We start from the raw sequence: 14,661 nt of genomic DNA, 5'->3' as shown, positions 1-14,661 counted from the left end.
TGGGATTTCACGGATCCATTCTTTGACCCTTTATGGCATGGCACTTGTTTATACAAAAGGACTAATCAGCTACTTTGGGAATGCAGACTTCAAAACAAAGCAGGTCCCAAATTGCTAAAAATCTGCTGTATGTGTGAATCATAATAGGAAAATTTAGCATTTCTTGCTGACAGAAATCCCTCTTGATGCCACAAAGGGTTTTGTGTTGATAGCTGGAAGTGTTTAATATACAGTCAGATTAACGCAGGGAAACCCGATTCCCAGCTTGGCTAGGGTGCTAGGCTCCAGTGAGAAGCATTGCTTTGAGCTCCAGAGGTTTAATCCTGCCAAGTAAGGAGATCTCCCATACAATGCAGAGGAGAAAGATCTCTTAAAAGTGCAAAAGGAAAAGAAGACCTAAATATCAGTGACCGTGAGTGGGAGTTATGCATGTCAGTCTTTCTCATGCCTTTCTGATCCTTGAATTTCCATTCAAATCAATCAAGTTAAAGGCTGAGGCAACACAAAGGCACACACAAGGCAAGTTTAACAATTCTTTTAGTGAAGAAGATATTGCAATCACTGAATTATAGGAACCTACAACTCCATTAATGCCAAGTAAAACAAAATAATACAGAGTGCACTGTATACCTGTAAAAAGTTCCTAACACATTTGTTAGCCAGTTCTGTCTGGAAACATCAGATGCATGATTTGGAAAAATTTAAAGCCCCTTACACTTCAGGATGCTGTTCATTTTCCCACCAGGACTGCAGCGAGCAAGTGCAAGAGCACCTTCTCCATACAGGAGGGACTTTGAAGCCAAGCTGCGCAATTTCTATCGAAAACTTGAAGCCAAAGGGTATGGGCAAGGTCCAGGTAAAATTAAGTGAGTATTATGACAAGTCACTCAAATAGTCTAACATGGTGTAGCTTTGTCTTTTATCATTATCCATGAATGAAGACACTTGATAGGGAGTGGGAAACACACCAGAGATTGCATTTTGTACATGAACCGTCAGGGCGAGATAAGATCTTAGTATATCCTGCAAAAGAGTGACCTTCAAGAGGCTTTTGTGTGCAAGTTTTATTTCTTATAGATTCATACTCTCTTACACTCCCATTCCCTACCTATTTAACAGGGGTGTTGGTATTCCTACCTATAATTTGCTAGTCAGAAAATCATCCATTCACGCAAACGTCCACCAGAGATTATTAACAGCTATGTCATTGTAATGATGGAGTGACTCCAAATCCTTTGCATCTACATATCGTTATAACTCAGGACCAGAGTATGACTCTACATAAGTTAGCCTGTACATGCAGGTTTAACTTTTAGTAGTTCTTTGTGTTGGTAGCCCTCCTAGATTTGAACTAGAGAGATTTCTGCCTCTCTTCATGTATTTTGGTGATCTCTGTCACTTGGTTGTGGAGTTTGCTTTCCAGACGTCTTTTTATTTGGCTTTTGAGTCTGTACCTACTTGTGCTCGATCTAGTTATCCAACTTGGCCAAAGGACTATATGTTTCTAAGGTATTTCCTGGGCATCTGGTTGAATTTATGCATCAGGTTGGCTTCCTACCAAATCACATCTGTTGTAGGGGGAAAAAAAAAAAGTATGAAGCCAAGCAATTTATTCTAGGCAAACATCATCATCAAAATATTCTTACAGAGCTGGGGAGTCCTAGCAGTTGGTTATCCCTTTTGGTGTCCTGCTAAGTGGGTCCAAGGCAGACATGAAATACATTTTAGAAGGTCTGTCTTAAAATGTGCATGAACATATGAACAAGAACGATTTCTTGCACAGATGGTGTTTAAATGTACTATTCATTAAGTTGTTTTAGAGGTTGGCAGGGGAGTGAGAGGTGTGTTATATAAACAGAGGCTGATACTCCCTTTGCTTACCCTGCTACAGAAACAGTAATTCCATGGACATTCACTGGATTAAATCCAGGAAGAGTTTGGGGCCAATCCCAGAAAGCTGTGACATCATGTACGCAGGAAACTCACAGCCTCCTCTACCATACAAATTTGTACATAGAAGGTGTTACAGAGAGTCTTAAGTAGAGCAACACTTTGAACCTAATCACAGCATTGTGAAGAAATTAATCTTTGAGGCATATAGAAAAGCCTAATTGAAACAACTCACTAAAAACCCATAATGGTCAAGTAGCACGTGCACCAGTGGATGCAACTTTATTAACTTATCTGAGAATGAATGTCTCTTTTTACCAGCTCTTGTTTACTTTCAGCCTCGCAGGCTCACACAAGACTCAATCATTAGATCTCTATTTCTGCCTCCCTTTGCAGGTTAATTATACGACGTGACCACTTGCTGGAAGGCACTTTCAACCAGGTAATGGCATATTCACGCAAGGAGCTCCAGCGGAACAAACTCTACGTCACGTTTGTTGGCGAGGAAGGGTAGGGAACCACTAAATGCTATCAGTTTTGAAGTAGCTGTTATGTTGCAAAACACTTGCAGAATTGAGTAAGGCTGAGCCTCTCTTGTTATGTAATGTTTCTTTGGTTTTGTTTTACCTCTGAGTAAGTGATTCATCTTAATCAGCTCAGACATTTGTTAAAAATAACAATAGCAATAATGCTTCATTTTCCTGTAGCACCTTCCATCTAGATGCCTCAAAGTGACAATTTAAGTGGTTAAATCTAATGTCATCTTCTTGCCATAGGTATTTTGACTGGCTGGAAGGCAAAACTGAACTACAGGCCCATGTTGACACACTGAATCAGTCTCAGGGCTATAATTAGACTCCAGACCTTTATCCCGTTTGTTACTCTAACTCTTCAAAATGGATCTGGTTTTGCTTCAAAAATTTTTGCTTTGCATGCCATCTAATGATCATTTGTTATCCATATGTGGACTTCTTGTTTCTGGCTGAAGTGAGAAACATGAATGCTGTTCAGTCCTTACAGTTTAATTCACCCAGTTGGAAGCTGAAAGTAATAGAAGTCTCTTGAGAAGGCCTTTTCTCAGGAGACTTTCTGCCAGCCTTACAAATCCATGATCCATTCTTGTATGATTAAAGCCAGCCCCTGAACTTTTGTTTCCAAATCTAAACAGGACCTTTCAAAGCCACCCTGGCTCACCTCAAGAGCTACGTTGTAATTGAGGTTTAATCCACATGCTTTTATAATGGAAAGACCATTGTGCGTATTTCCATATAACAAAGGCTTGAAATCATATTTCAATAGCTTTGTATATAAAGTTTTTTTTAAAAAAAAAAAAACAACACATGGATAGGATTTCAGCTCCAAAGGTAGCAGAACAGGAAGGCTCTGGGGCAGCTCTCAGCATGTCCAGCAACTGCTGACACTATCAGCTCTGAGGTGGCATGTCAAGTGAAGAGCTTCTGCTGAGCTGAGCTTGTCTGGGACATGTTAGGTCCAGTGGAAAACAGAAGTCACGCATCAAAAAGAGAGTCACTCAGTGACCTCAGTATCAGGGGTTTTCTTAACTCTTACTTTTTATACTCCATGGATTCAGTATTATTTAACAGAGGTTGTCTTTCACAGCTGGTTTTGCCTCTGGCTTGCAAGTAAAGCATAAACATGCAGCATACCTCAGTTTGCATTTTTGGAATAGCGTTCTAGTATGCTAACACTGGCCAAAGTCAAGTTGTTTTCCCCACATCTCTAATAACTTTTACTGTGTGTGGCATGGTATCCTCAGGAGAAATTACAAACCAATTTGATTTGCAAAATCATTCATTCTTCACTGGTTCATTTACATCTGAAGATACATTCCCCCAGGGTTTCTGCTGTTTAATGCTAATAAAGGTTCTGCTGGAGGGACTCCAAGATACCAATTCCCTACTGAAAAGAAGAGTTGATGCTGTATGGCCATGTGATGCTGTATGGGCACAGCTTCCCATGTGTTTCAAAGCTAAAATGACATTGAAAATGAACTATCAAGGCTTTATGATGAGTTAATGTGTTGCCCAGAAATGCAATACCTAGGCTTTCCTTGGAGGTTTTTAAATATAGACAGGTATTGTTTGTAGTTCTTTACTCCAGCCATCATCAGGCTTAGCCCAGTATTTTAATGTCCATTGAACCAGATCTGTTAAATGGTTAGCACTAGTGGTTCATGTGGGCTTATTACCATCCCCTTTTGCTGTTGTGGCTTTAGTCTCACCACATGATCCTAGAGCTAAAGCTGCTCAAAGAGAAAAGTACTGAATCTCCGGATGTAAAACAGAGGAGGATAGGCCAGCCTCCCTTTATCATCCTTCTAGTTGCACAAATCAATCATTCAACCCCTTGTGGTTATGTTTCCATAACTTCAAACATAATACAGAGCATTCTGATCCAGCTGCAGAGTTTTCCACTTACTTTACATTTGTTAAGTAGAAGGAATAGTGCCCACCTCAGAAAATCTTTCGGCACACATGATATATGGCTACAAATCATTTGTTCATATTGCTACGTGTAGATTTATTTTAGATTGAAAAACCTACCTACCATTATTAGAGGACGATCTGTTTTTAATAAATCCATCACAGTTGGGTTTAATGCATTCGTGAAGCTTCCCCCCTGCCTCAAGTTGAGATAATTGGAAACAGCTTGATTTAAAAGTTGAGTTTAAAAAAAAAAAACACAAGGAAAAGAGGTGACTCTCTACAGAGCAAAATCACGCAACAGCAAAGCACAGCTTAAGGTGTACCACATGTGTTTGAAACAATCAGAAAAGTAGAAGAGCTTGGGTGGAACAACTGAGGAATCACTGTTCTATCTTAAGAGACACTGTTCTGTTGGGACTTGGTCTTGTTCAGCATTGACCTTTAGGCTATACCTATAGCTAAGAAAGCATCCTTGGGGCCAGATTGTGTCTTTGGTTATATCTCAGTGTAGGGGAGTAAGAGCAATTTCTACTTCAGTCTGGGCTGTGAACCCAGAACTGCTGTTCATAGGCAGTTCAAACCCACTTACTAAAAAGCTAGCCCTCTGCTAGCCAGCAGCTAAGGCAAGGCTGAGCTTTGTATCTCCGGTTTACTAAGCATTTGGAACAAAGGAAAAGAAACTACTTAAGGGATGTGTCTGAGTTATGATTCCTCCCAGATCAACCTGGATGCTGGTGAAGTTTCAGCATCGTGACTTGTTCAGGGCTCAGAATCAAGTTTTGAGAGGGGAGGTACACCATGTTAGAAACACTTGGTTGCACAGGGGTTGGTGTTAGACAGCAGCCAATGTAGGCAAAACCCAGGAAATTCACTCAAATGGGGATGAGTCTCATTTTATCTTTTTTACCTTTTCCTTTCCAGGTTGGACTACAGTGGCCCCTCCCGAGAATTCTTCTTCCTTCTCTCTCAGGAGCTCTTCAATCCCTATTATGGGCTGTTTGAGTATTCAGCCAATGACACTTACACTGTACAGATCAGCCCCATGTCTGCCTTTGTTGAAAATCACCTGGAATGGTAAGGACATTTTATGCAGAATTGAACAATCCTTTTAGAGCAATACAGAAATGGAAATGCAAAACACAAAAGCTGCCAGTTTAGACTAGACTACATACAAATATCGTTGCTTCTGCTGGGAAGAAGTGGGAAGTAGCGTGGGAGAAGGAAGAGAGGGAGTTAAGTGTAAATACAACAGCAGGCTCTGAAAAAGGACTTGTGATGAGGTACTATTATTAAAATGTCCTGCTCGCATTACTTGGGACTTGATGTTTGTGTACTTCTGTGTGAATGGGAAAAGGACAGGGAGAAGAGCTCTGCTTAATCCAGGCCTCCTCTCCTTGGTCCCTTTCTAAGAATAGCAAGTGTGGTCTTTCTGTACATCAAGCAGCATTGTGCGTGGAAGCTATACAGCATTCTCTAAGAGCCACATTGCTGCTCTGTACCTACTACAGGCCTTAAAAAAGGCCCAGTGAAAGCAGTTTCCCTTTTCTCCACTGACAGAGTGTCCCCGCTTGTGTGTGGCAAGGCCAGCAGAGCGAGAAGGTACTTCACCTTACCAAGTATGTGTACAAACAGACAAATTGCTGATCTTGTTTCTTTATCAAAAATTCTGAATGCTTATTGTGATCTCCTCATTTTTCTATCTGCCTCCAGATCTGTCTGTCTTTGGGAGTTGTTTTCCCTTTGATAGTTTCAGATGTGGTTCAGTGGAGCATGGGCTGCCAGCCCTGGGCATCGTTTGATCCCTTGTGGGATTTCATTGTGTCGAAGAAATACTGCCACATGGGTTTGTTCCTATGACGTTTTTCTTTGCCTAACCAATCTCGCTGGCTCCTCTCAGAGGTCCTTTTTTAAAATGAAAGGCAGTTCAGGCTCCTTTTAAATTGCAAATAGAACATGCCCTTCTATTCATGTAAACAGGTCCTCCTTTGCTTTGGCTTACTGTGGGCAGGAGATCAAGAACAACTAAATGGTTGTACCGTCACCTCTATTAAGATTGCAGTGGAAAAAAAAAAGGATGTTGCTGGGACCTAGCATGGTGTCTGAATTTTTTTTTTTTTTTTCCTTCCCATTATCACTTCCAGCAGTGGAGCATTATGCTAACAATGATCTTTGCATTAGACTGTTTCTCTGCTGACGTTAGCAGGAAAAGAGTGGCTTCGTTCTTACAGCTTGTCCGTCTCCCACTGCAATCCTGTTCATTAGACATTATGCAGTGGCTTCCTAATTTTCAAGAAGAAATACAGTCTGTCCTTTGTTCAGCTTAACAGGCAGCATGGATAAACTTGATTTAGGAGGCTGTCTTTGTGAAGATGCATTTTGATTTCAGGACACAGGACTACTTAGGCAGGTGCAAACCCAAGATCATTCTGCTCACACTGTGAGCAAACTGGACGCAGGCCTCTTTCTCCAGAAAAGGCGTTGCCATGTTATCTCAGTAGTATTTGAAATAAGCCCTAACTCTTATCTGTTATAAATACTGTCGTTGCAAAGAGTTCAGCTGCAGTTTTCTTAAGTAATAAATTCTGCTGCAAAAAGTATATACTTTGTTTGTTCCCCTCATTTTGTTCTTCTGTTCATTGAGAGATTTCAGCATGGAAGAGACAGATTTTTAAAAGTGTCCTGGGCGTATAGAACAGCAGAAAGACATCTGATAGGATTTTCTATAGCAGTTAGCATTTAACTCAGAAATCAGTAGCAGTTAGACACTTAGGATACTATTTCTCCAACTACATGTATCTATACAGGCTTCTTGTGTACAAAATGTTATTTGGGCTTTGGGCATTTTTGATTTTCTGTTTTTAGGAGAGAGAAATGAAGTCCCTTGGTCTGCAGAAGGAAATAAAAGCTATGAACGAAGAGGTTTGTACAAAAAGTGGTGTAAATAGGGCAAGATTGCAGAACCCAAGGGAAAGATAAGCAATCCAGTAAGGCTTGGAAATACTTCTTGAACCTGTTATGGAAATAACTGGCTGCAACCAGCAGTTTATAATTAGTCTGATAGGTTTCATGATTGGCTTGTAGATATCTAGGCATTCTAAATGTTTTTATGCTCTCTATGTTGACTGATCTCAGCTATTCATGTGTGACCCTGTACTGTTACAGGGTTACAGAGTACTGTATTCAGAAGTCTGTGCAGCCAGCTAAGATAGGATTTGGACTAGGCTTTTTAAAACTCAAAGAGTACAGTTCTCCCATAAAGGCTTTATAGGCTAACTTCTCTGAGGGCACTGTACTAACTTGCTTGTCATTATTTGTTCATGAGGAATAGGGTTTTCTGAAGTTCTCAGTCTTTATCCAACTTTGTTCTCAACAAAGTCAGTGCTAAAACTTCTGTTTCTCAGATTTACTTGTTGATATGATTCCAACATGATTTCAACTCCTCCCTCTAACATGCAAGAAATAAAGATTATTTTCCTGTTCCCGAATCTGTTATGAGACATCAGTTAGCATAGATGGATGAATCAGTTTTGAGAGTCCCAGGGTCACAGATAATTGATATTCGTAGTCTTTTCAAAGCTTGAAGTTTGATGTCAGTCATGAAAACCACACAACCACAATTGGTTTAGATTTGCAGATTTCTTGAACTGTATGCCTTTTGGTGCTGTCATTTGTGTGGAATCTACCCTTGACATGTTTTTCTGTGTAGTAATTCTGCAAGACCTATCCAGACATGGCTATATTAAGAAACAGGGCTAGCAAAAAAACTCCCTCAAAATTACTTTACATTTTCTCTTCCTTAAGTGAACAGTGGCGAGTTTGAGATAAATACAACAAAATGCAAAGATGTGAAGTTTTGTTCATATTGGCAGAATTGAGAAATACACTGCTCTTTTTCCCCTGGCCTAAAAGTTACAGTTCTGCCCCTGTTAATGGCTTATTTCATGCCTTACTCTTTGTACAAACAGCATTCTGAGTCCAAAATGAGCACATCAAAGCACAGAGTAGTTGTATGTATGCCAAGTTAAGAAAGAGACATAATGACTGGAAAATATTTCTCATTTATGGAGAAACTGAGATTTAACACCTTTCCTGCAAGCTTCCATTGAATAAGACTTTTTCCTTCAGTTAACATATGTGCCTGCTGAAATACAAGATACCACACATTTTCAAACTTTAAAAAATTATTTTAAATCCCCCTGTATCTGAAAGGACACAGTTATATCTCTCTAGACCTAAGAAGTTTGATGATGCACATTTTTATCTGCATGCTACAGGATGTACCTGAAGCTCGTAGCCAGAAGAGCTGCTTTTAATCCATGCCAGTAATGAGCCATTCTATCTGATCTAGGTAGTGTGTCTAGCTCTTTGCCTGGATATTTGAAAACATCTTCTAAAATACTGTTTACATCCCCACTTAAAGTATTTTGCCCTTCTCCAAATAAGTGGGCAAAATGTGGTGGCAGCTGCTATGTATTATTTCAGTGGAAAGAATATGGTTTAGCCCAGAAAGAATATTCTTGTCTTTGCTCTTGGTAGGTGTTTTGGGCAACTGAAGTAGAGTGAGTCACTGAAGAATCCTCCTCAGGTTTTGCTCAATATGCTGGGAGACAGAGTAGTGGGGAATATTAAATGTTTCTGTCACAACCTTGCACAAAGTTAGAGGTGTAATATTCAGTACAGCTCCATAATGCTGAGTTCTTACATACTAATAAATGGCTCCCAATAGCTTGCCATATTAGTTTCTCACTAACAGTCCTTCGAAAGATTTTAGACTGACTTTCAGTTTCCTGCAGCATTGAAGCACTGGGGTCCAGGATGCCCAATATTAGAGGGTATACAAAGATAATTTTTCACTGGGGTTTCTGTCTCTGATTTGAATGACTAAGGTTTGGTTGAATATTGTAGTTCTCCTTTTCACCAAAAATAAGTAAATAATAAAAGGTTGGATGGGTAAATCAACCCTGAGAGAAGAAAAATCCTGACGCGTAATAGATAGAGGAAGTGTGTTTCTAAATTCTGGCAACAAAATATCTCGTTCCAGAGTTTGCATAGTCTCAAATCCTCATGTGGGTCACTGGTTTACTCTCCCTGTCTTCTTCATGGTGCATTTTCAAAAAGCCTAGAAAATGACTGGCGTCTTTTCACTACATCTCATTCACTCTGTATTGTAACAAAATGATTTGTCTAATCATGCTATGATACACTGTGGGTTTCCTCAGGTCTTTATTCTGTCTATCATTTTCCATAGTATTTCTCTACTGAGCTCTAGCTGAGCAAAATGGTAAACTGAATGTTTGTTTCTGTGATTATTTCTGTATCATTTTCACCAAACCTGAAGAGTATTATCTCTGTGCTGTTTCATTGTTCATGTGGCTACCAATTTCAGATGTTTATGATTTGGCTGTCGTCGTAATATCACGTGAGAAGTTCTACTTCTTAGAATAAAGCAATTCTCAGTGTTTTTTTGTGAATTTTCCCTCCCTGCTGTGAGTACTTCATCTGACAGTGACAAAGAAAGTACTGTTGCCTTTTCAGTTCACAAAACACTGTGTTCGTGAACTGCTGTCAGGTGGAAATGCAGTCTTTTTTCTTCACGTCTTCTGAGTGGACCAGAGTTTTCCTGCACAGCAGTCCTGCCCCCAGGAGTAATCCAGTAAGATAATGTAATGCACCCTTCGAGAGACAGCACTGTACTCATGGCACGGTCACCTACACCAGACTTTTTGTTCCCAGATCACTTGCCTGGTCTTTTATCTAACTCACCCCAGCAATCCTTTTCACATCATCTAGTTTTGAATTGTTAGTTCATTGCATGTTTGTAAATGTAGAACCACAGCCAGAAATGTGAAAAGAAGCCCAGTCTCTGCATAGAAGACCAGATGGCCTAGACAGATAAAATCATTCACAGACATTCATTTGGAGATCTGAGGGATGCTAACTTGAAACATCTTTTTCTGTGTTTTCATAGCGAATTAATGAGAACATGTTTTTTTTAACAATTAGGCATTTGTGGACCTTGCTGTGACATTTACGCAGCCAGAGAGCAGTACCCCAGTATTACAGTTATCTTGGAAGTATTTACAGCTTGCTAATCATACTTAGCATTCTGTATCCATCTCAGAAAAGTCCTGTTGTGTTTTGTTTGTTTGTTTTCCTTTAAATGATATTTAATACATTTATTTAGCCAAACTTATTACAAATTTGAAGACTTGTGAGTAAAATGTTTTTGTGCAGAACCCTACTGAAGACCACAAAGGTGATGATATAGTCAGATCCAATGGCCAAGGTCCCCAGAAGCCATAGATTGGTTCCTGGCTGCAATGTTCTAATGAACTTCATTAATTTAATGCTCATTTAGAACTGCTTTGGGGCAGGAGTTTCTTCATTCAGTTCCCATAGTTATCCTTTCTTTCTGCCCTCCAATACCCCTTGTATTCTTGTCTGTGCTGCTGAACGGAGTCAGACAGAAAACTTTCATGTATTTCTACATTGTATTCTGCAGGCAGATGCGAGCCTGTTGCGCCCACTCTCCATGCAGACATGAACTTGCTTTCCCTGTGCTCCAAGCCAAGTGACGTGGTTACTGCAACACTGAGCTGAGAAAATCTATGCTGCCTCCCATCAGGACTGATTACTTCAGGCTTGGCACTGCCTTGATTGCTTTTACGTGCTCTGGCAAGCTTGGCAAATGGGTAAAGCAAGCTCCCTTTGCCTGCACAATGCTGTGTGGGTATACCCCCAGCCAAACTCTGACCTTCCCTTTTATTTATTTCGTGTAAATGAGAAACCACATAGCCATCACTATCCGTCTCAGGCATGCCAAAGAATGCAGGGTGTTGTTTTTCCCATTTTTTGTTTTAATAAACCCAAGAAGAACCAGGAATGTTGCAACCTCAGCTGTCCTTTCTCCTTAGAGAGCTTGGTTGGTTTTCTTAACCCAATTTCCTTAGGAGTTGTGCCTTGTGCAATTGCCCTGCCTTTCTGTCAGACAGTTTCCTAATCAGTTTGAGACCTATCTGACAGGAAGGTAAACATCTCGAAGATACTAATTTCCTAAAATTAGTTTTCCTTTGCGAAACTTGTGGCTGGGTGAAGGATAGATATGCAGAAGAGTGCCTCAGTGAGGGCAGGCTGGTGAGCTCAACAGTTATCTGTTCTGTTTGGCCTCTTGACTGGCCAGTTAGCACGAGCGAGCTCACGGGTCCATCACATGCGCAGGCTGCGAACCAGCTATATCATCTTGCTCAGTAGCTTGAGGATGTGAGGGAGAGCTGTGAAAGCTCAGGAGAGGCAGAAGGGAGGAACTGGAGGTACTCCAAAGTGTGGGAAGTGCTAGCAGAGATGTGTAGGAGGAACTGAAGCTATTGCAGTGTGGTAATGTAGGGCCATCAGAGACAGATCTATAGGAAACAAAGCTCCATTAATCCTGCTACATGGAGAATGACTTATTTCAGTTAAAATCTTTTTGAAGAAAGTGACAAATTGCCTCATAACCTAATGGGTTGTATTCCGGTGCTGACCAGCTCATAGGATGGATTTAGGCACATTCTGTGGCTCTTTATAGAAACAGTGGAGAAATGTAGTCACAGCATCTAAGCAGGAGGTCTGCAAACAGCCATTACTCCTCTCTACTGACTGAAAGCAACTCTGGGGAATATGTGGCCCAATTACTCATTTATCTCTTTAATGTTTCAACTGTTGTGGCAGGCAACCTACGTATGGCCCAATACCTGTTTTATTAAGGGAGTCAGAAACACTGAGTTTGGTTTTGGGCTCCAAGGGGCCAGTTACGTGGGTCTGCATTTGGGGGAGGAATGAATTTAGAAGACCAATTTTGCAACCATCTTGAAGGGGCCTGTTAATGCTAAATGCTGAAAAATCATCCTCTCGAAAATCAGATCAGATAGAGCACCCCAGAGTGGGCATCCAGCAACATCCAGTTGTTCTTGAAATTAGATGATTACCTCTTTGCCTCAGTTTCCATCTGAAGAGATTTCCTAGTATGTAATCAACTTGAAATCCATTTGATGTGCACTAATGCTCTGAACTGCTTTGAAATTCTCAGATGAAAGGCACCATAGAAAACCAAACCATTTAATATTACATTACATGATAAATTTTAATTACTAGCAATATCTTATTTTAAATAAATTATGTTTGCATGAGAAATTTTTAAGCACTATTGTAAATCTTCTGGACAAGAATGATATTAAAATAAATATGCAGCTGAAATCATTTTATAAGACCTTTTCACTACGTGAAATGGGTATGTTACTGAAATGCCTTCTTGCTGCTGCACTGTGATCTCTCTCAATGCCTTCTGTACGTAAGTAAACTTTGATTTTCCTATGAAGTTTGAGGTATGACTATATCACATAGAGCCTGCCTCAACAGCTGGTTAATTATTTATTAAGGGTCAGGAGGAATTGGAAGATTAAAGGCAAACCAAAGTGAAGGAGAAAAAAACCATTATCCCTAACTGAGCTTCTACAGCAACCATTATTTTAAAAAAAGTTTCTGCTTTATATTAACCTTATCCTTGACTTTCTGTCTCTTACTGGAGGATTTTTTTCAAGTTCTTTTGAGGATCTGAATGGCGATATAACACAGGTTGAAAGAAGAGATGTCTTTCAGTCTCTCCTCCTTTTTCCCTTCTCTGAATCTCATATTGCCTAGCACTGCTTCCATAATTAGAGTTTGGTTTGAGGGAAAGGCGGGTGTTCTGTTTTTTGTGTTTTTACAAAAGTCATCTATATTTTGTTTCCCTTGCTTAAGGCCAGTTAGTCTTTTGCAACATTGCGGATTAAATTTGCACAGAGATGGGAGGCTTCACATGAAAATCTCTATAGTGTCTCCACCTTGCATGTGGTAGAGGAGAAAAGGGTAAAATCCACACTGTCTCTGAGCGTGTGGGCCTGCAGGGAAGCATCAGGGTGGGCAGTGATTGTGTGTTTATTTGTAGTGGCGAAAAACTCCCAGGGAGTGATGAATGTCCTCGTATCTCTTGTTCCAGTCACACTGGAATGGCAAGGCTGAGCTGTCACTATGAAGTATTGCTGGGTCGTCTTTGCCCCTCCTTATTTCTCACTACATTTTATTCACACTTCGGTAAGGTAAAGAAAAGTCAATTAGAGCAGGTGCAGAAATTCCCAAGCTAACCTTTTTTATTAGTAAATGCAATTCATACATCAAAAGAAAGACTGCTTGCAGAACAGAATTGTTTTCAGTAAATCACCCAAATTCCTTTTGGGTATTTTTGAGTAGAAAAGGCATTTCTCTTTGTGTAGGTCTCTCCCTGGGATATTTTGAAAGTTAGAAGTTTCATTTGTCCGTTGAAAATTATTCTTCATTTCAGTATGTTACCTTAGTGTTACATTAAAATGCAGAAAAAGGGAAGATTAAAGATTTAAATTGATCTGATCTGAATGTATTTAAAGTGAAAAAGGCAATATCAGGTTTGTCAGTTTGCCCTAACTTGGGTCAGGAATATTTTTCAAAATCTCAGTAAAATTATGGAGGATAAGAAAAATCCTGATCTGTCCACCCTCTGTGAAAAAAATTGTATTTAATAACAGGAATACTGAACTGTGTATTCAGTATCTTGTGTCTGATTGAAGAAAGCTTTTTACATTGTGACTTAGGACTTTCATTCTGGAAAAGATGGACTAGAAACTGGAATTATTTAATTGTGTTGGAAAGATTTGTAAACGAAGTGTCAAAAATTTTCTTGGACTTCAGAACAGTGACGCGAAGGTCCAGGTCTGCTGCATTCTGCATGTTCCCAGGAGAGGAGCAAAGCTGTCAGTTTGCAGTGATATTAATAAAAGTTGGAGGTGTTCAGTGGTTTGTAAAACAAGACCTAAAATAGACTGTCAAACAATTAATAGCATGCCTGAATTTTAGCACACAGATTTCTGAGTTTACTCAGTTGAGGAACCTCATCCCGAGAGGCAAGGATCATTAGCTGAATTCCAGCACAGTGCAAACCCAAGTGTACGGCTTCTGGACTGGGGGTAGTAAGTCCACATGGCTCTGCACTGCAGATGACCTGTTTGCAGTTAGCTCAAGGATATCTGCATCATGCTTCATCACATGGTGTAAACATTCCTGGGTGCTTACCAGTGAGTTTATGATGAGCAGTCTCTCTCGAGCTTAAATACCCCAGACCTCAAGTCTCCCCTGGTGCTTTCTGCCAGAAAGGGCCATTCTCCCCAGCTGCAGTGTGGAGCACATATTTTACATCTTGTCCTGCCCGGACTGGCCCAAGGGCTACTGCATGAACTATCTCCCATTTAATTTGTTCAAAGGCTTGTCATTGCTCAGG

At 40.2% G+C, this 14,661-nt stretch overlaps 1 protein-coding gene across 1 annotated transcript in view; it reads left to right on the top strand.

The window, feature by feature from the left end:
* HECW1 (HECT, C2 and WW domain containing E3 ubiquitin protein ligase 1) overlaps positions 1–14,661 on the top strand; it is a gene marked incomplete at its 5' end in the record, with an annotated part of 85,786 nt that overhangs the window by 38,358 nt on the left and 32,767 nt on the right. The window contains 3 exon segments of the mRNA XM_009581443.1: positions 746–866; positions 2,287–2,400; positions 5,259–5,411. Of these exon segments, the coding sequence (XP_009579738.1) occupies positions 746–866; positions 2,287–2,400; positions 5,259–5,411 (388 nt within the window).

This window comes from Fulmarus glacialis, unplaced genomic scaffold, assembly GCF_000690835.1.
Source record: "Fulmarus glacialis isolate BGI_N327 unplaced genomic scaffold, ASM69083v1 scaffold4757, whole genome shotgun sequence".
NCBI lineage: Eukaryota > Metazoa > Chordata > Aves > Procellariiformes > Procellariidae > Fulmarus > Fulmarus glacialis.
Note: the sequence above shows the minus strand (reverse complement) of the source record. Positions and strands in the feature narration are given on the sequence as shown.